Source organism: Cryptomeria japonica, chromosome 2, assembly GCF_030272615.1.
Source record: "Cryptomeria japonica chromosome 2, Sugi_1.0, whole genome shotgun sequence".
Taxonomy (NCBI): domain Eukaryota; kingdom Viridiplantae; phylum Streptophyta; class Pinopsida; order Cupressales; family Cupressaceae; genus Cryptomeria; species Cryptomeria japonica.
Window position 1 is genome coordinate 331,401,356 of NC_081406.1, and position 21,794 is coordinate 331,423,149.

Below are 21,794 nucleotides of genomic sequence, written 5' to 3' on the forward strand. Positions count from 1 at the left end.
TTTCAACTACCTTCAATTAATCCCACTAGAAGACAAAAGCTCACGGGGCTCAAGACATAAAGAGACAAGCTTGGTAGTTGAAAGAACAACTAACTTTTGGCCCCCTCTTGAATTGCATTAAATTGGGCCCAAAAGTAGTTATTTTACAATAAAATAATTGCTATTACAATAAATTCAGATTTTTGTCATCTCCAGCTGTTCTTTCCTCATTTCCGCATACTCCTGTAGCATTCTATGTCTGCCTCTGTCTTCCAAAGATTTGGAATGGCATCACTTTGGCTTTTCTATGTCGTGGTAGTGGTCTTTTATCCTCGTACTGTCTTAGGCTCATTCATTGACATCCTCAGGGTGTTGACCTCGAATTCATCCCCTAGCTTTATCTTGGGAATCCTCCGGCTTGATCCTACCCTCAATTGGTGCTCTGGATTGTGTTGCAGAGCCTCCTTTTGTCTCAGGCATCTCAACATCACCTCCGTTGAGCCCTCCATCTTGCATGGACAAGTCAAGGATCAATCATCATTTCATTTAGTCATTCATTCATTATTATCACATTCATTGAATATTTGTCCCTTGCAATGCTCGTCATCACTCAATCTTTCACTCATTCCTCGAAGGAACTCAAATTGATTAGCCCCTTGTGATGCAACATTTCATCCTATTGAACATCACTCTGATAGAGGGTCCTTTGGCTTTGGGAAGGTGGTCCAAGGAGAGCCAAGGATCAAACTTGGCACAAGGAAGGCCTTCAAGAATAAGGCCAAATCAGATTCTGCATGCCCATACCAAATTTGGAGATTTTGTGCAAAATTCAGTCTGAAGTTAGGCACTAGGAACATTTTTTTGATTAATAACAATTCCCTAATTCAATGCTGTCACCGAATTTTGGACTGAAAGGAGAAAGTTCGGTCTAAACTTCGGGGGTAGGAAGCCTTTTGGGATTAAGGGCTGATCTGATTTTCTGTGAAATGCCAAACTTTGTGAGTGAAAGATGAAAGTTCAGTGAAAACCTCCGACTTTGGAAGCCCATTTGGAATAGCGTTATTCCCATTTTGCATGCAAAAGCCAAACTTTGTAGGGTGCTGGTCCAAAGTTCGGTGGAAGGAGGGTTTCTTGGATCAGGGGCCTATTCCAGTTTTGACTGCAAATACCGAACTTGAGGGGGGAAGACTTAAGTTAAGAGTCCAAATTCGGTGCTAGGAGAGAGTTTAAGAATTAAGTCTTATTCCTTTTTCATATGCAAACACCAAATTTTGAGAATCGAGAAGCATGTTTTGGATAAGAACTCGGTACTAGGAAGATGAAACAGAAACTAGGCTTCAAACTCAGCATTAGGAAATGTTTGGGACTGTCTGGTTTTGTTTCCTAAGTCCAAACTTAGGTGAACAAGCACAGCCAAGGAAAACTCGATGCAAATCATGGAGGTAGGAACAATTTTAGAATAATTCCTAAAATCATTCCTAAGTCCAAACTTAAGTCCGAATTAGGCCATACTGTTTTCTTTGGTTCCAAAACAGTCTTAGGTTCTCTTTGAATGAGTTCTCAATTCTTATCTCTATTTTTGGATTTGGGGAGGTGTGGCATTGGGTTCCTCTACAAGAGTGTGGGAGATTGGATACTTTGGAGCTAATTCAGTAAAATCCCCTATCTACCAAACAACAATAGCAAGCCACCCCCATCTGCAAACCTGTTTCATCTTATGGATCCATGAGCTTCAACTCTCTCTCATGCCAGCAACCTTCATCAAGACAAGATTGCTACAATAACCAGCAAATCAGACAAAACAAAAACGGGGTCCCTGTCGGAAACGGGGAGTGTGTGCACAGCACAACAGAGAGAAGACATACAGAAGAAACATATGTGAAGGATTAGCAAATATTTATGAATCTATGAGCAGATTTAAGAAGCAAATCTTAAGTATATGAAGGGCAGAAATAGAGGCTTATTACAGCCGATGTATATATATATATATATATATATAAAGCAATATTTTTTCGTGGTTTTCTCTTGTAAGGGTTTCCATGTAAATTGTGTGTGCATCTTGTGTTCACTATTGTTAGATCTTACTTGTGTGGATGCTTTTGATTAATGCTCTGTGATTGCTAAAGTTTAAATAAGTGGAAATAGTTGTATACGTAATGCTCTGTGATTGCTAAAATTTAAATAAGTGGAAATTGTTGTATACTAATTCACACCTCCGCCCACCCCCTCTCAGAATAAGTGTGTTTTTTCTTCAAAAAGATGGGCACAACTATTCTGCCATAATGAGAGCAAATTGAATCATTATGCAATATCAGCGCCCATGTTAAATATCATATGTCAACTTAATTCCAGTTAGCTTATAAGGCATGAGATGTTTATATTTGCATGGATATTAAATTTAAAGAGACAAACTGATGTTCATATCATCTATTTACTAGTACAGAGTAGAAATTGTTGGTGTGATGAAGATTTCAGTCCTAAGGTCTACTGGCTGAGAAATTCCAGCTTTTCTCTGCATGTTGTCCTGGAACACTAATAGTTGGTCTGATGTTCTTGTTTATGAATACAAGTTATTAATAGCAATCACAAAACAGGTTATTGTTCATATCATCTGTATAGAGGGCTTTTTCAGGAACCAAGTTGTAAGTAGCGGTGTAAGGATTTTGGTACTTTGATCTTGTGACTTGGTTATCCCTAGTCATTCTGGTGCATCATTAATTAAAAATTGAAAGTAACACGTATTGGAGAAAGATTATATTTTATTATTAAAGATATGATTATTAACCATTAAGAAATTCTCATATGTTAGTAGTACTTTTACTTCAGGCATTTGCAGCTCTGTTATCGGCAGCTTCAACTGATGAGCAATTGTCTGCACTGGGAGAACTTTTGTATCAGGTACTTCCTGTTCGCAATAGTGTTAGTTTCATTGTCTTCAACAAGCTTCTTCATACAAAATCAGCCTTTGCTTGAGAAACTGAATATATTAACAATTCATTGATAACTAATATAGAAATGAAACTTCTATGCTGAAGAAATGGCATTATCTACGTTCTGTGCTTTAAAACAACAAATAATTATTTTAGAGAATTTATGAAATTTGTTACATGTTCCACAGTCCCACTATAGCTATTCCAAGTGTGGGCTTGGTTCAGATGGCACGGATCGACTTGTAAATCTCGTCCAGCAAATGCAGCATGGAAAAAAGAATGGTTCTGATGATAGAAAAAGTACATTGTTTGGTGCAAAAATAACAGGTGGAGGATCTGGTGGGACAGTTTGTGTGCTTGGTCGTAACTGTATTCAAAGTAGTGAAGACATAATTGAGGTAAGTGGATTCTTTCCAAGAAACTCAACTACTTTTTATGTATTTTGTTGTATTCATTGTCATTTTAAAATGCGCAGATTCAGCAACGGTACAAAGCAGCAACAGGTCACTTCCCTTTCATATTTGAAGGTTCCTCCCCTGGATCTGGAAAATTTGGCTATCTGAAAATCCAACGCCGATTTGATGGGAGATCTGTCCATTGATGTCAATTTGCATGACCTTTCAAAGGAGAGATCCAAATATTCCTTCATGTTGTACAACAAGAGCATAACAAACATAGGACAGCAATTAAAACTATTTAGATTGTCTAAACTGTGTACGATCGCAATTAAAAGCTGGATAGCGATGATGTATGCTTCATGTTAAATATTTGATCCCATAATTGTAGCCAATCTGCTAGCCTCTAATTGAAGGAATGTGAAATACGTGGCTGTTCAAAGGCAATGTAATATTTCTGCTATTTTAACAAGAATAATTTAAATAGCTATTCTGGGTTAAGAAAGCTGCCATCACCATATTTGATAAGAGGGTGGAAAATTTGTTGTTTACGAGACATTATAGTGGATTATTCTTCAGAGGAATACCGCAAGGACAAAATTGAAGGCAGAATGTAATTTGTTCCACGTAGTTGGTAGATGCATTCAATCATGAGTACTATGTATCTGTTTGATTTTTGAAAGTATTATCGTAAATTTTCAAGATTCTCCTTGACAAAATTTCAAGAGATAAAAAATTCCTAAGACTAATTCTCCCATTCCCAAACAGAAGCAGGTTTAAGAAAAAGATTTCTATCTAGTGCAAATCTTTGAGAATCTACTTGAAAAAAATTTAGGAGAAAATAAATTCCTAAGTCTGAGTCTCCCATTCCCAAGCAGAAGCATGTTCGAAAAAAACATTTCTCTCTCTTGCAAAAAAGATAATCCCTAATCTATTGGGAATAAGATACTTGGCCGATGCTATTGCCTTCAGAGCGATAGAGTGTAGGGAGGCCTCCAATTCCATTACAAGGTTAAGATGTTATTGAAATAGAGGGAGAAAAACTTACAATATATTTAATCTAATGAGATACAAGAATGAGCATTTAACATATTTGGACAACTTTTCAGCTATGTGATCTCGTAGCCTCTAGTATGTCCACGAAGATAAAGGTAAGATGAACATACATGTTGAGATCCAAATATATAAAAATGTTCAAAAATGGGATGGCTAAAATGGCTACTACCCTTATCCCAAGATTATCCCTTTTAGGACCACTGTCCTGTTTTGCCAATCAAAGAATCACCCTTGCAATTCAGGTTTTAACCTTAGAGATTCTATGGTTGCTCCTTTCATCAATTAAATCATCCCTAATAAAACTTGTGATTTTGGATTGTTAGAATGTTCTATTTTGGACAACTAGATCTCCAAAGACTCTATTTTCATATTTGAAGAAGGCATAAGGATTCCTTACATTTCTACAATTGAAAATGACATCAAACCCAAGTTGATAACCTTCAAAACAAGTACAAAGTATTAGGTTCTTAAACTAAAGTATTGTCAAGCCAAGACAAGCCAAGAAGGTTGGACACCAAACATGCAATAGCATTCTCATTTTATAAGCCATTATAAAACGTTGTATACCAATCAATTATAATTCACTTATGGTTCATTCACCTTTTCTAAAAACAATAGAACCATAAATTCATTTTAACTAAAATCACACTACTATTCATGAGCAACACAAACACAAACATATATGAACAATCCTAAATGCTAATCATAGAGTTGGTAGCAAGTATACAACATACTAATGATTCTAACTCAATTATTGCATTAAATATAAGGCATGACATAAGCAACAAGTATTATTTCAACTTCCTATGCTTTAATACTACTCACTCAAAATTTGGACTTACCACAACAATTTGATCAAAATACAAGGTACAAAATCAACTCCAATAATGACATACATAATATAGAGTAATGGATCTAATCACATATGTGGATGGTTCAACATTAATACATTGAAGCTCGGTTATATTTAATTTGCACTTAAATCAAGGATCACAAAATTCCACACTACAACATTGTCAAGAACTAGGAATAGAAAGATACAACTATCAAGATGTCATAGGAGCCAGATATGCCCTATAATGAGCATATCCAAGAATTTGTTTGGGCCCTAGAATGATTTGCACCAAAAACCATGTGGGACCCTAAGGCCCACCCTTCTAAACTAGGAAGCAATCAATTTGGTAGTCCAACAAAACTCACATATCACAAAGCAATTGAACATTGACATATACCAATCACCTCAGGCATAGAACACCAAGCAAAGCATACCTAAAGGTTCTACAAACAGCAATCAATGCATGCGCATGGGTTTATCTAACACCGATCAAATATATAGATTTTGATGAAAAACAAGGAAGATGCTCCTAAATGTAGAACAATGAAGTATCAACTTAATGTTCCCTTGACTTTATGGAATCAAGAAATATGCACCCATCCTCAATAGGAGATTCTCAGTGGCATTTGGATTGATCTCTAAGGATTGGAAACCAATGCCCTACACAATCATTCAACTAGTCTATATTGGAATTGGAATTGGAATTGGAATTGGACTTGCAAACTACTCATTAATGTGTGTTTCATATTCAAACCCATTCAATTTTAATTGTTATATTTTTTATTTAGTCATATGCCTTATCTCTTGGTTCCACTTAAACTCAATGAATGGTTAGAGTCAATCCCACTCCTACTCTAGATCTCATTCCTAAAAATCAAAAGTTGAAAAAATTCATTTCAATAAATTTCAAAAACCATACAAATTTATATTGTCTAAATTGATGAACCTAGGATTTTCTTCAATTTTAAAACTACAAAATTTCAAAAAAAAAAAACCTTTTAAACCAAAATGATTAGGAGATTACTATTGTCAAATCACATGATTTTAAAAAAATGTCATATTTTTGATATAAAATACAATTTTTCAGAAAATAAAAACTTACAACTCTAAATTACACAAGCAACAAATTTATAGATTCTATTTCAAGTTTTTCCTTATGCAAGAAAAGCCATATGTAATCTACCTAATGTGGAGCATGTAAAAACATGAAAAACATTCCAACAAATGTGTAGCTACTAAAAGGGAAAAATACCTCCAATCTAGTAAGCCTCTAACGATAGAGGTTGTTTCTTTAATAACAATGCACAAAAGTTTGCATCAATCCCCTTCAAAGTTTCAATTCAAGCTCCCAACAACAAGAAAAATTTCTAAAGATTTTTCTTAAAACACTCACATCATGAGGGGAGAAGAGAATCATCAAGACAAAAAGAAGCAATTTGTTTCATAAATGTTTTTCCTTTTCCTTCTGACAAAAATCTCTAAATCTTGAAAAACTTCTTCTTTTTCACTTTCAAATTAGGTATTTCAAAAATATATATTTTATATAATTATATATTTTCATTTCAAATTATTAATATAGAACAATTTCAATAAAGTCATTTAACCTGTAATTTATTTTCAATAATATAAATAATTTATTTGCATAACACTAATTTCACTAATGTATTAAATAGAAATATTTTTTGACTCCAACATATTAATTATTCTACACTAACATGAATTTGGTAGATTAATTAAATGAAAACACAAGAAGTAGAAGCTTATGTATAACATTCATACATGTTCTATAGGGTTTAACAACATATCAATCAAGAATTGACACCAACTGGTTCAAGGATTCATGAGGCTACATAAAACTTATCTAGCAATTTGAATTGAGAGAGATGGGAAATTCAAGATAACACATTTACACAAGATGATCATCTCCAACTTAATCTCTATTAGGGAACTGTTAGAGTAATCGGGTCTTTACTTGATTAATTAAACAATATTTGTTTAATTATTTAAGTTCCCTTTATCTCTTTTACACTTAAGCTAACTTTAGGTGCATATTAATTATTATATGCAAGCCTAGGTTTTCTTTTTTAGGGTTTCTTGACCTATTAGAGGTTGGATTATTTTCATTGTATTGTAAGAATTATCATATTACACATTTTGTGAATATTGAGCTCTCATCTTTTTTAGCATATTTTATGTGTATTGTTTTGTTTGTTATTTGTTTTCTTGCTTCTCCTTGTAACAAGTTATTCAGCTTGCAGAGATCTTTAGACTCCTGTGGTGTTGCATTTCTCAACTCTCACATGGTATCAGAGCTTCAGATCTGCGGCTATCTGTTCTTGTTTTGAGATTTTTTATTTGGAAGCAGATCTGGGGTTTTTCAGGAAGTTTTTTTTTATGCACCTAGGGATAGGCCTTTTTCTGAGCACTTTGGGCCTAAACGGACCTCACCATCGTGCTCAGAAGGCCCAAAAACCTTTATAGTCATATAAAACTTGACCATTTTTTACTCCTAAGCATCTGGGGGTATTTTTTTCTCCAGTACCAAGTTGTACGGCCCTGGCACACAGTTCGAGAAAAAAATTTCAAAAAAAGTTTAAAATGCCTTTTTACAGCATGCAGGCCGAATGTTTTTTTTTTTTTTAAATATTCAAAAAAATCATCAAAAAATCAAAAACCATTGTTTTTTGAGGTTTACCCCACGATACACAGGGTACCGTGGGGCCTCCTGGCTCCGCAGGCCCTGCAACTGTCAAAGCAGGGCCCCCCTCGCCGGTTTGACACCGTCAACGCCCTTCCTCCGGCCCCCGTCGACGCCCTGCCTTCCCGGCCCGCCTGCGCTCCCCGCCAACGTTGCCCTCTCCCTGCGTCGCCCGCGCCCGCTGCCGCTGCTCCGCCCACGACCTCCCTGCGCCGCCCATGCCCATCGACCGTCATGGCTCCTCCGTCGAAAAACCACAACTCCTCCGCTCGACCACCGCAGGGCCACCCGCCCGGCCCTGCCCTCGTTGCACATCCCTCTTGCCTTTTTTAGGGGGGGTTGGTTTTTTTGCCATAACTTGGGCAAACGGAGTCATTTTTTCAAAAACAAATAGGTGTCAGAAAGATGGTTCCGAGCCGGACCTCATGGTGTTGGAATTTTTTTCCAATTTTGCTATTTGACTGTGTTTTTTTTCAGTCAAAGTGGGGTCTCTTTTTTGCACTCTGGAAGCCATAAAATGAGCATCCAAACTCCGTTTTTTGAAAATTTTATATTTTTGGAAAGCATGTGTTGTTTAATTTCCATCCATATGGGCTTTCTTTCCAGATTCTTCTCCAGGAATATTTTCTTCATTTTTTTGTTTTTCAGCACTCTACTGGATATCTTGGTTGTTTCAGGTCCTGGGATCTCTTCTCTAAGTAGGATGTCTCGGTTTTGGTTCTCCTTTCTATTTCCAATCTTATTATCATTGTAGCTTCTTTTATGCAAATGCACTGAGATAAAGTGTCATCATGCATTGTTTACTTGGGATCTTGCACATCTTGTGCCTTATTGTACATGCACTACTTATAAAGTGCCATGAGGGGGTTGATGTTTTTCTTTTGTTTGCCATCTACCTTTGTCCAGTGAGTGTTCCTTCCATGAAATTCGCCTCATGATGTATGTCAAATGAGTGTTCTTTCCACGACACTATGTACTTTCTTTGTGCCTTCGATGTTCCTGGTTCTTCATCATGCAGTTCTTGTTGGCCGTTTTTTTCAGTGTACTTGTCCCTCTCCTTTTTTCAGCATTATGGGGAGGTTTGTCCTATTGGTTCTAATGCTTCTGTGGTTCGATTGATCAGCTCTTCAGGCTTTGGTTTCTCATGCCATCTGTATCTTTGAGTTCAGTTGTTTGCCTTTGTTTGCCTTCTGATTTGAGTAGTGTCATTTGAAGCCACTCATACAGATTAAAGTCTTCTCTACCTAGTCATGTTCTATTTCAGTGGAGGTTCTTCAGATCAGCAGTTATTCTTCGACAATGTTTGCAGGTTCTTCATGCTTCAGTGATTCTTCTCTTGTTCCTATCTTTTTGGAACATTCTTGTTTGGAGGCTTTTTCAGTCCTTCTTCTTGCCTTTTCCATCTCTGTTTGGAGTAGAGTTTTTTTCCCACGTGGTTTTCTCTATTTCTCCGATTCATAGAGATTTGGTTGTATTTGGGTACCTAATCAGGCCTTGTTGTCGGGACCCATCTTTCTTGCTTTCAGTAGTTGTTCTAGGTTTTAGCTTCTCCCTAAGTCTAGCTTAAGGGGGGTTGTTAGAGTAATCGAGTCTTTACTTGATTAATTAAACAATATTTGTTTAATTATTTAAGTTCCGTTTATCTCTTTTACACTTAAGCTAACTTTAGGTGCATAATAATTAATTTTTTTATTAATTATTATGTGCAAGCCTAGGTTTTCCTTTTTAGGGTTTCTTGACCTATTAGAGGTTGGATTCTTTTCATTGTATTGTAAAAATTATCACATTACACATTTTGTGAATATTGAGCTCTCATCTTTTTTAGCATATTTTCTGTGTATTGTTTTTTCTGTTATTTGCTTCCTTGCTTCTCCTTGTAACAAGTTATTCAGCTTGCAGAGATCTTTAGGCTCCTATGGTGTTGTATTTCTCAACTCTCACAGGAACCTATGCCTAAACATTAAGTTAAAACATCAAGTATATCTACACATCATAAGAATAGCCAAAGCATAGAATAAAATGATATCAAATAACTACATCTAACTAAAAACGATCTACTGCTATCATGATTTAGATATAAATATGTATAATCAATAATTTACAATGATGAGCTTGATAATATAATGAAAACAATAAAATTTAAAACACAATATATGCGTCCAAAATACACTAGTAAATATTTCCTTGACAGTATAAAACATTGGCAATACCAAAAGCATTGTCAAACAATAAGAAAACACATATACCTATGTGTGTTACATGATAAATACTAATCTCTTATTATTTAATATACTAAATACCCTCAAGGCATGATCACAATAAAAAGCACTCAATAGAAAAGGGATCACTCCAGATATTCTTGCTATTATAAACTAAATAAAATATAACAATCTTTTCAAGATGACAACAATGGTAAAATTCTCCCTATAAAGCTTCTAATTTGATAATCTTAGGATTAGAATAAACTCTTAACTCACACAATACATCTTACCCAGTAAACTGAATATTATTACCATGGTTTATATTCAAGTTGACTATTCCTCAACCCCACTTACATCACTATTTCATAAGTTTGGGTACATAACAAAATAATATCTATTGGAAGAAAATTTATAATAAAGTATACAAAATTATTGATCTTAATTTAAGAATCATGAAGGAAGAAATTTTACTTTAGATTCAATAAAGCAAGTCTAATGGCATTTGATACTAGTTTAAGTTAGATAAGAGCTCCCATATTTGTCTTCATTTGAAATACACCTAACAAATATTTCAATGGTAATACAAACATCATCAATAAATATAGTATCAATAACAAAAGTACAATCAAGCAATAAGAAAACATATAATTATGAGTCTTACATATCAATCACTATTGTAACTTAATATCCAATATAATCAATGTATAAGAACACCCTACAAGCATGATCACAAGAAAAAGTACTCCATTAAAAAAGATAGACTTCAAATATTCTTGCTATCAAAAGTCAAATAAAATGAAATAATCTTTTTAAAATGATGACAATTGTAAAATTATCCATATAACCTTAAGAATAAAACTCTAACTCACACAATGCATCTTGCTTATTTACCTCAATATTGCTACCATGGTTTATATTGCTTGTTAGCTATTCCTTTAACCCCCCTTACATCACTATACCATATGTTTGGGTGCATAACAAAACATTGCCTATTGGAACTAGTTTATTGGGAAGTATGCAAATTATTGATTTTATTGAGTTTATAAAGGAGAAACTCTGCCTTGGATTCAATAAAGCAAGTCTGGTAGCTTTTGATCCCATTTTAAGAATGGATTGATAGGAGCCCCATGTTTTAGCCTTCATCAGAGTTATCCCTTTTTTGGATATAGCATCATGAATAATTAATGGTGCACTATTTGTACAATTGGGATAAACAAATATGGATTACATATACTTTACAAGTATGAAGTTGGAAAAAGAAACAAAAACCACATTACCATAGAAAGGGAGAAATGGTGTATGCTCTATGGAGAAATGGTGCATACTTTGTGGAGGAATGGTGTAATCACTTCAAAAGTTGGCATTCTAATTTTTAGCTAGACTGTTAGTATTCTTTACAGCATATATATGCATGTTGTGACATTTTCACACATCGCCCCATCACAAATGAGGATCCCCTCTTTCCTACTTTTCGTGTCTTGTTAATTTAGGGTTTTGATAGTAGACGGTAATTTTGAGCTTCTAATGTTTGAGTCTCGAGTTTTGCAATATGGTTATGCCTAACTGTTATTAGGGTTTTGAGATTTAAATAGGATCAAGTACGAATAAAAAGTCAAATGTTAGGTGATCCTAATTTTGTCTAAGTGTAGACTTTTGAGCATTAATGAATTTTAAAATGTCTAAGTCAGTGATATTTTGTGCCTAAGTGTTAAAAGGTCCTTTAGGGGTTGTTTTCTCACTCCTAGGAGGTTATTCAAATCAAATTTGCACTTTATCCCGATGAAATTCCTATTGGCTCAATCAAATTTGGCTAAGTCTTGATGCGTTTTAATGAAATTTGGAGTGTTCGGATGTTTTTGAGTGGAGAAATCATTGAATTCTTGATGAAAATCTATGTTTTAGTGGTCAAAAGGTCAAAATTCCTAATGGGAGGTGTCCTGATGGAAGACGAATTTCCCCCACAATTCTGATGGACCTTGTTTTTCCCCCATTCAAGTTCCTGATGGAGGGTGATTTTCCACTAGGAGGCAAAATTTTTGACTATGGGAGATTGTCCTAATGACCCATGTTTTTCCCCTGGGAATGCAAATGATTTTACTGCTAATGAAATTTGATATCCTGATGAAGATAGATTTATTCAAACCTGGGTTTAATGCCATAGATTGAAGTTATCTTGACTCCCTAGTTGGCTGGAAACTTCATTTTTAGGCTCATTTCTTCATTCCCAGTAGGCATATACTTAGGTGATTTTTCTTGGAGATCATTTTGGGGACATTCTAGGGTGGTTTGGAGGCATTTTCTGAGTACACCATTGCTGGTGTAAAGTCTAAAACCTCATTTTCAAGTTGTCTTCGGACTTATCCATCATTTCCAGCCACCCCTACATTTGGAAATTTTCATTTTCTCATCATCTTCTAAATAGGGAACTAGATCCCCTCTCCTACCTATGCAAATATCATGACGTGGCATATATCATGTCATTGGATTTTCACAATCCATACAATGCAACAGTTAGTTCTAGAATGCGCAAGACACTATGATCCTCTCTCAAGAATGATCCAAACTTCCAAAGGGGTAACCATCACCTACCTTGTTGAGGATGTAATTGCCGAAGTGTTTGAGATTCCTTGCAGTGCAGATATGAAGGATGGGACAAAGGATGAATATGAAGTGAAGTACAAGTTGAAGGTGGATGCATGAAAGACTATAGTGAATAAAGAGTGGATGATTGAGCCGAGGCCTCATAATTCCAAGGCACCTAAGACACTCATGTGCACATATTTGAAAGATAAATATAGTGATTTAGTATTCCTACTTAACTGAGTTATGGGGATATCGCAGGGTGCCTTGTTTAAAGGATGGATGTTTTTTTTTCCAGTATTATATAAGAGGGACAATGATCAATTGGTAAAAAATCATTAGCAACAATCTAGAATTTTAATTAAGAAATGTGGAAAGAACTAAGTCATTTGCTATGACTTCCTACCTTGTGTAAATACTTGCTAGATTTGTCACATATAATGGATTGATATGCAAAGGTGAATTCGAGAATGGACAAGGACAATATAGAAGCTATGAATGTTATCCACAACTTGATATGCATAGAATTGAAGATTATAAGAGGGTTAATAATGCTTTCACCATGTACATTACAAGGATGTTGCAGGGCAGAATCCACAAGAGGTTGTCTAAGGGAGAAATAGAATTGATTGAAAAATATGGATTGTGGTACGTATAGTTTCCCACTTTCACATACCTAAGGATTTGGGGATTCAAATCTGAACCATACAAGCTTCCTAGGTATCCTACAGATAGAATGATCCTACTTGAGGTGGTGAGACAACTTCTAGAATTTTTTTTTCATCCACAAGGAGAAGCATAGAACAAGGATGATTTATCCTATTGCTATAGGGAAAACTTTGGAAGTGTGACAATTTTCCACTGCAGCTAGTACAATGATTGATGAACTTGCATTCTATCGTGTTGGAACACATAAGAAAAGAGACATATTTGATCTGCATAAGAATTGTTGTCACAAAATTTTGCACCCTTGTTGAACACTTGTGCTCAACACCTAGTGAAACATGGAAATAACCTCCAAGTGTCGGACCTTGTGTAATGTGAGGTTGAATCTCCGGAGAAGGTTGGCTTCCTTACCAATCAAAGTGTTGTGTTGGACTAACCCAACACTTGAAAACCTATTGTAATTATATGAGAGGGGAAAAGGGGAGAAGGAATGTTGAAAGGGGAAATGAGGTGATGCACCTAGATTGAAATGATACTTTTCCCTACCTATTACTGCACAAAACATCAATGAAGCGACCCCAAAGCATACACAGTTTCTTATTCTTAACCAACTCCTAAGACTTATATGAGATCAAAGCTTAATGAATAACTGGGAGGGACTAAAACATCCACAAATAGTGCCTATAAGCAAAATTGATACAACATACAAATCAGACAAAACTAATAAGAAAATAAATTCATAACAAAGGCAAAGCAAATCTGCACAAGGTAAATGAACTTGGAAAGAGGCAAAATAGACAAGTTTAATTGATGCAAAGGCAAGGTAAATTTATAGTTGCAAAAACATAGAATTTTGTAAGAGAAAAAGGGAGAAGATCCTCCAAAGAGGTTATAAAATTTTCCTTTGTAGTCTGGCATAACTCAAATAGAAACCTAGGTTCAAAAAACCCTAACCAACTAGGGTTAGTTTACAAAATGAGAGGAGAATAGGATTGGACAGGTGGTCTGATGCTTGTGTGCTTAAAGATATCTCCCCAACTTGGAAAGAGCGACAATCCCTAAAAATAGGTAGATCTTTGCATTGAAGGCACCTAAATTATATCTATCGGCCCCAAAAAGTCTTCAAATTGCAATGAATGGCATGGGTGACATCTGAAAAGAAATGTCTACAGAGTAATGGTGATAGTCCCTCGGGCCTCTGAAAGTGGTTGGAGATCGATCAAATCTGATTTGGGCCATCGACGGTCAAAAACTTATTTGTGACCGTTAACTCGGCAACTACCCTGTATGGTTGTTTGAATTCTAACATCCACCTCCAGTTTGAATTTGAGCCACTGGATCCTTCTGATCACATGTGGATGGATGACTAAGATTTTGCCAAGAGGCCCTCAAAAGTCCCCTAAAAGAAATTAAAACAAGGTCGTCGATCTCCCCCTTAAGTGAAATCGAACGACCAAGATTAATAGTTAAATCAATTGGCCCCACGAGCCTTATCATTGTTTCGCGGACAAAGATAACCCTTTTCTTCTGACCGCTATGAAACAACGAAAACCCTCTTCATAATTCTATCGCATCATTGTTTCTCACCCTAAGATAAACTCTTTACATTAACTGTCGTCAAATAGCGAAAATCTTCTATTCGGCCAACACTTATCACTATATCATAGGGTCAAGTGGCAATTAGCCATAACCGTTGTGACCCCACGATATCCATATTCGCTTAACATACTGCTGGCCATCGCAGTTTTACAACCCTAACTGGGCGGTCACTGCAACATCGCAAGGGAAGGAGACCGTCAAGACCAAACCACCACGATACCGCGGTGAAAATTATCCTCGGGCCCACCATCACCATCGTAATACCGCTCGAAGCATATAACTTTCTTTTCAACATGTCATGATAATGTGATGGAGCATTAGCGGCCACCGCTATATTGCCAAGGGGAAACCGTTGCGGGCTTCAACCACTCCGATATAGTGGTGAACAAAACAATCACCGCAGTATCATGGGGGACCCAAAGGTAAGTTTAAACTACTACGATATTGCGATAAGCAAAACAAAACCTCCCACAAACTAATAAGGGTAAAAGGGGGTCGATCCTGGGATGAAAAGGGACCCTTCAGCTAGTAGACTTAAGTGAACTTGACAACATTGTCTAGTCAATGCTGAAAAAGAATTAAGGCAAAAAAAAGTTTTAAGGCAAAAAGCTTGAAGGGTTTAGGGTTTAGGCCTTAGAGATTTTAGCAAGGTTTTAGCCATTTAAGATTTCTGAGTTCGGTTATCTACATGGGTAAGGTTGACATGAAAATGGTCAACATTTATGGTGACTCAAAGGGAATGGCAAGCCTACTTGGCACAAGATCAGTAGCCTGGGAGATCCATTGGGCACATAGTCCAGATTGAAAAAAGAAGATAAACCTCTACCCCAGCAACCTCCAGAGAAATATTTGAGGTGGATGCCATTGACTGTAATAGGAAGGGCTTCACCATTAAGCCTGGATATGTGGAAAGAATTGGCTTCCTTGAAGTTGTCGATCACATACAGGCCGCTCTAAATTGCATCAAATTTGAAATTCCTACCAAGTTTAACTCGGTCTGCATCCACACTTGGACAAGGTCACCAACCTTGAAGGTCCTTAAAGAGGCTCCTTTGTTAAAAAACCTTTTTACATGTCCCTGATGGACATTGAGGGTTTGCATGGCCCTATTTCTTATTTCTTCCAGCTCTATTAGCTCTGCATATCTGACTATCATGGAGTCATTCTCTAAGAGATCTAGCTGATGTGCTAAATCAAGAGAGGCTAATTCAAGAGATAGGGGAAGCCTTGCTTCTCTTCCATATACCAACATAAAAGGAAAATTACCAATTGCTCTCTTAGGTGTAATTTTGTCAGCCCATAGGGTTGTCCCTAACCTCAAATGCCAAGACCTCTGATTGTCATCCAAAGTCCTCTTGATGATTCTAATAAGGTTTTTATATGAGGACTCAACTAGGCCATTCCCTTGGGGGTAGTAGTTTGATGGCGTCTTCAAATGTACATCATGTTGAACTGCCCATAAATTGATCTAAGCTCCAACATAAGCTTTGGTGCTATCAGATATAATGGTGGAAGGGGCACCAAACCTGTTTACAATTCCCTCTAGGAATTGAACCACTGAATTAACAGTTATGTCCTTTAGAGCTACTGCCTCTGTCCACCTTTGAAGTAATCTATGATAGCCAAAATCCATTTATGGCATGTACTTGATGGAGGATTGATTGGGCCAGTGAAATATAGGCCCCATTGAGAAAAAAGGTGATCATTCTGAATGGGATGTAGAGGAAGGGCAGCCAACTTTTGCTTACCTGAGAACAAGACACACTCCTTGCACTGCCTCGCCCACCTATGTGCATCTTTGAATAAGGATGGCAAATAATAGCCTGCCCTAATTATTTTCACAGTGGTGGTCCTTGCAAAAAAATGACCACCTGAGCAGTCATTATGAAATTCTTCTAGCAGTCCACTAACCTAATCCTCTTTGATGCATCTCAGTAAGACTCCATTAAACAAAACTCCCTCCACTAATACATAAGGGATATAGACTGAAGTCTAAAATGTCTTCTTATAGTTCTATCAAAATTGGGAGGGTAAATACCATCCCTTAAGAAGGTAGTCATGTCATCAAACCAACTGGTTTGTCCATCTTCATTGTTGGCTAGTTGCCCCTCCTCCTGCAGCACAAGGGTGACCTCTGGGTCTTTTTTTAAAGTTGAAACAAACTGCTCACACAGGCCCTTGCCTCTTACCAACTTGGTAATCTTGATATTAAGGTCATATTCCATGACCTTAGTGATCCATCCAGCTCTCTTTTCACCAATATCCTTATGCAAGAGGAAATCCTTCACACTTGCATGTGGCACTAGAAGTTGAATTTGGTTATTAAAGAGCATATGTATGAATTTGTTTAATTCTCTAATAAATGTGATGACTATTTTTCCACATAGCTATATTTAAGCTCATAATATTTCATCCCCTCACTACAAAAGGTAATGGGTTGCTCTAACCCATCATCATTTAGCTGTGTCAAAATAGCTAAGATTCTTGCTTCTCTCCCCAAAGTGTAGAGGGTAAAGTCTTTGTCATCATTAGGATTTACTAGGGTGGGAGCTTCAGCAATTGCTTGTTTTATTTGATCAAAACCATATTTTCCCTCCCTGGCCCATTTCAAAACCATATTCTTCTTTAGCATGGTTGTGAGAGGCTTAACCGTGGTTGCCAGGTTTGGAATAAACCTTCTTACAAAGTTGATCCTACCAAGGAAACTTTGCAATCCCTTTTTGTGACTTGGGAGGGGAAGAGATAAAATAGCCTCTACCCTTTCTAGATCTATGGCCAAACCATCCTTTGATATAATGTGTCCTAACAATTTTCCTTGATCAATGGAAAATACACATTTATTGGGATTCAAGGACACACCATATTCTTTGCATTTTCTGAATATTTTCTTAAGGTGATCAAAATGATCTGTAAAATTTTTGGAATACATAGTTATATCATCAAGATATACCATTATAAACTCTACTAATACTCCTTTGAAGGCCATGTCCATAGCCCTTTGGAAAGTGGCTCTTACATTGGTTAGTCAAAAGGCATCTTACAATAGGCATAGGTGCCCCATTTAGCAGCAAATGCAGTTTTGAATGGGTCTGATTCTTGGACTAGGATCTGATTATATCCTAAATATCCATCCAAGAATTAAAATCTCTCTGAACCACTTACTTTAGCTAAGATATGTTCCATGGAAGGAAGGGGATAATGATCCTTAAGGGAGGCTCTATTGAGGTCCCTAAAGTCTACACATAATCTGATTTCCCATTCTTTTTCCTAACTAGAACAAGATTAACTACCCAAGAGGAATGTTTAATTGGAAAAATTATATTAGATTCTATGATCTTGGATATCTTTGTTCTCATTAAGGGATCAACCTTGGGATGTATGGGTCTCTGCTTTTGCCTGACAGGTTTTGCATTTGGATCTAGCTCTATGGTATGTTGAGCCAAACTAGGGTTAAACCCTTTTAGATCCTCATAGGTAAAATAAAATACATCATTATATTCTTTACAAATATTGAGAAAGACCTCTTGGTGTACTTTACAACATACCTTTCCCAAGTTGAGAGCTTTCCCATCAGCCACTGAGATTGATTTGTAATATCCTTTTCTTGTGGCCAAATTCATAGCTCTCCCTTTCATTTCATCATCTGAATTGAATATGCCTTACAAGGTGATTAATCCTTTGGGCATATTATTTGAACTAAGTTGCATGATCTAATCTCCATACGAATTCTGCAGTAAGGATTGGTTCTTTTTTCAGAACTCTGTCTCCTCTTGTAAGAAATTGACAATTTGTTGATCTGAGTCAAAAAATTGCCAAGTCTGACTTGTTGCTCCCCCTCAGCTACAACCTAAGTTGGTATTTCATGCTGAGTGCCAACTTTTGCCAACCTATCAGCATGCTTTTTCTAGTTTCTAGGGACACTAGATATGTTGAAGGCATCAAATCCTTCAGTTAAGTCCCAGACTCTATGCTTGTAAGATTTGAGAAGGTTGTTGTTGGTTTTTCTTTGAGCTCTTACTTGATTAACAACCAACTCACTGTCTCCATGTGCATGTAAGGATTTTATCCCTTTTCTTTGTGTTGTTTGGAGACCTAAGATCAATGCTTCATATTCAACCACATTGTTAGTACAACTAAAATGAATCCTGAATGAAAAATTATATTTCTCCTCATTAGGAAAGATGAGCATTACACTAGCCCCTGCACAATTTTTGTTTCTTGAGCCATCAAAAAACATGTCCCACAATCCATTGAAATCATTGCATTCCTTGGTGAGATTGAGAACAAAGGTGTATTCCTCATGAATGCAGTAGGTGCCAAGACCTGTATCAGTGACCTCATCAATTGGGTCAAATTAAAAAGCAATAGACCACTCATCAAGAAAGCAATCAGGGACCTCCTCCACAACACTACGAGGTTCCTTGATTGATACATCCTCTTTTGCATCATAGAGGATACAATTTATATTTATAGGGCTTGGAATATAGGGCTCAATATGGTCTTTTGCAATAGGATCTACCTTTATGGTAACCTTTGTATCATGTCTTGTTCTAAATAAATATGAGACCAGTCCGAGGATAGATAGCCTCCTATCTTGGCAGTGAACTCTCTTGATAAACAAATGGCAAAGAAATCAAGGAGGTCAATGCCTAAAATGTCTTGTAAGACACTACAACCAGGGCATGCGTGTAGGGTTAAACTCAAATCCTTAATTACCCCCACTATCTAAACTACGGTGCCATCAAATTGCACAACTCCTCTAGTCACAGACTCATACTTGATACCTAGGTGGTTATCCGCATTCTTAGGCATGACTGAGCTACTAGCCCCTAAATCTATCATACAATTATGCACTAAATTATCTCTTATAATAAAAAAGAGATAGAAAGGGGGTGAATTACTAATCCTTGTTGAGATCTCTGCCTCCAAAGGCTGCACCAAACTTGTTGGAGTGAATGAGCTGCAATCCTTTGTTGTTTCTCCTACATTGTTAATGTCCTTCAAGGCCTCCTGGAGCAGATCTCTCTGAGATGGAATGGAAAGTGCATCCCACATAGAAACATTGAGGCTAGCCTTCTTCATTTGTTCTACAATGCTAAAGGGGACCACAACCTTTGTAGGACCCTTAGCAGTAATAGGAGCAGGTTTCGTAATTGAAGAAACTTTAGGCTTCTCCTGCTCCTTGTCATTCGGATCTTTGTTTGGAGCAGCTATCTTATATGGGGTCTTTGGAGTTAAGGTTGGTGTAGTAGCCTATGAAGCTCGGGCTATTGTATAAAATGCATCATTGACTATAGTCATCCTCTTTGACCTAGTGTTATTAGCCACAGTCTCACTGTTTAGTTGATTAATGCCACCAAAATTTGCCTCGTACCAGTTCATAAGGGTAATCTCCCTATTCATAGGTTGGACAATCATGAAATTATTGTCCTGAAGAAGTTGATTCGTTTTGTGTTACTAAGGCCTGAGAGAGCTCTCCATTTTGGCAAGCAATCTGATTGTGAGGTTGATTGCATGGAATACACCATTCTTGCTCTTCAGCAAGATTGTTTTGCATTGGGACTATTGCCTTTGAGGTACTTCTAGCCATAGAGTTCAAACTATTCAAGGGTTTGGAATTACTCCATTGGTTTTGCCCTTGAAAGTTTGACCTATTCTGCTGATAGTTCTAATTTTGTTCTTGATAGGGCTTGCTAGCCTGAGATTTCTATTTTTTTATGGTAACCAGTTCATTTCCAAAGCCCTACATCATGGCCTTAAGCTCTTGAATCTCTATAGATGATGAATTAGGAGCAATCATGAGTTGTTGACTTGTAGATGCTACTAGAAGAGGCACAAAAATAGGTTGTTGTGCAAGAGCCTCCGAGAATAAGGGCATTGGAGGTCAGAGCTATCTTTCCTGCCTGTATCAAACAACTTTCTACCCTTATGGCCAGAGCATATGCATCTGGTAGGTTTTCTCCTCCCATTGATTGTACCATGGTGGAAATGTCACTATTGAGGGCCCCAAGGAAGTATAAGAAGGCATGATTGGAAGATGACCAAAGCAGGGATCCTATCCCAAGTCTTCTGAAATCAGTAGTTGAAATCTCACATGAGTTCATGAGGTGCTCACTTGATGGTACTTAACTGCTCTACCAAAGACAAGTGGTCACTCTTGTCTTCAAAATGCTTACATAATTTCTCTCCTAACTCATCCCAATTGTGGATGGAGATAGAAGGTAATCCCCTATACCATTGTAAATCTTTACCCTTGAAGGATGATGCAAGGAGTCTAACTGCTACATCATCTTCCATTACATCAAACACAATGCAGATGCTAGCAACATCCTGAATGTGCTCACTAGGGGTAACAGAGCTTTCACCAGTGAAAAAAGGTATAGCCTTTAAGGTAGCTACTGCTGGTATATCATGTTTTTGGACTAAAACTAAAGGACTGGCCCCATTAAAGGTGACAAAAGTATGATTTCTAGGAATATCCATAGGAAATAATGGCCTATGGATATGAACAGTAGGGCCTTTTAACTATGATGGTCTTGTGAATGAAGGAGTGGAATGAGACCTAAGGGGTGTAGACATAACTATTTTAGTACCCCTTACTGATGATACTGAAAGTCTACCCCCTCTTCTTCTAGAACTAGAATTTGAAAGTTCAAAATACTAGAAAATACCTATAGAAGATGCTCTTGTTTGAGTTCTTGGCATGAAATCAGAAATAGGTCATGAACAAGAGACTGGATCTATCATCAAAGTCGCCAAGTGCTAGATGGTAACTGCCTCCAAAGGCTAGAATGCTAAGAACGTCACTAAATGCTTAGCAGAAGTTGAAATTATGTGTCCCACCGAGCGTGCCAA

The 21,794-nt window shown here is 36.9% G+C and overlaps 1 protein-coding gene across 3 annotated transcripts in view; it reads left to right on the plus strand.

The window, feature by feature from the left end:
* LOC131033876 (L-arabinokinase) overlaps positions 1–3,964 on the plus strand; it is a 369,781-nt gene extending 365,817 nt beyond the window's left edge. For all 3 annotated transcript variants that reach the window (XM_057965177.2, XM_057965176.2, XM_057965178.2), the window contains 3 exons: positions 2,806–2,877; positions 3,098–3,307; positions 3,385–3,964. In XM_057965177.2, coding sequence (XP_057821160.2) covers positions 2,806–2,877; positions 3,098–3,307; positions 3,385–3,510 — 408 coding nt within the window. In that variant the 3' untranslated portion in view covers positions 3,511–3,964. The remainder of the gene's footprint in view (positions 1–2,805; positions 2,878–3,097; positions 3,308–3,384) is intronic.
* The last annotated feature ends 17,830 nt before the right edge of the window (positions 3,965–21,794 follow it).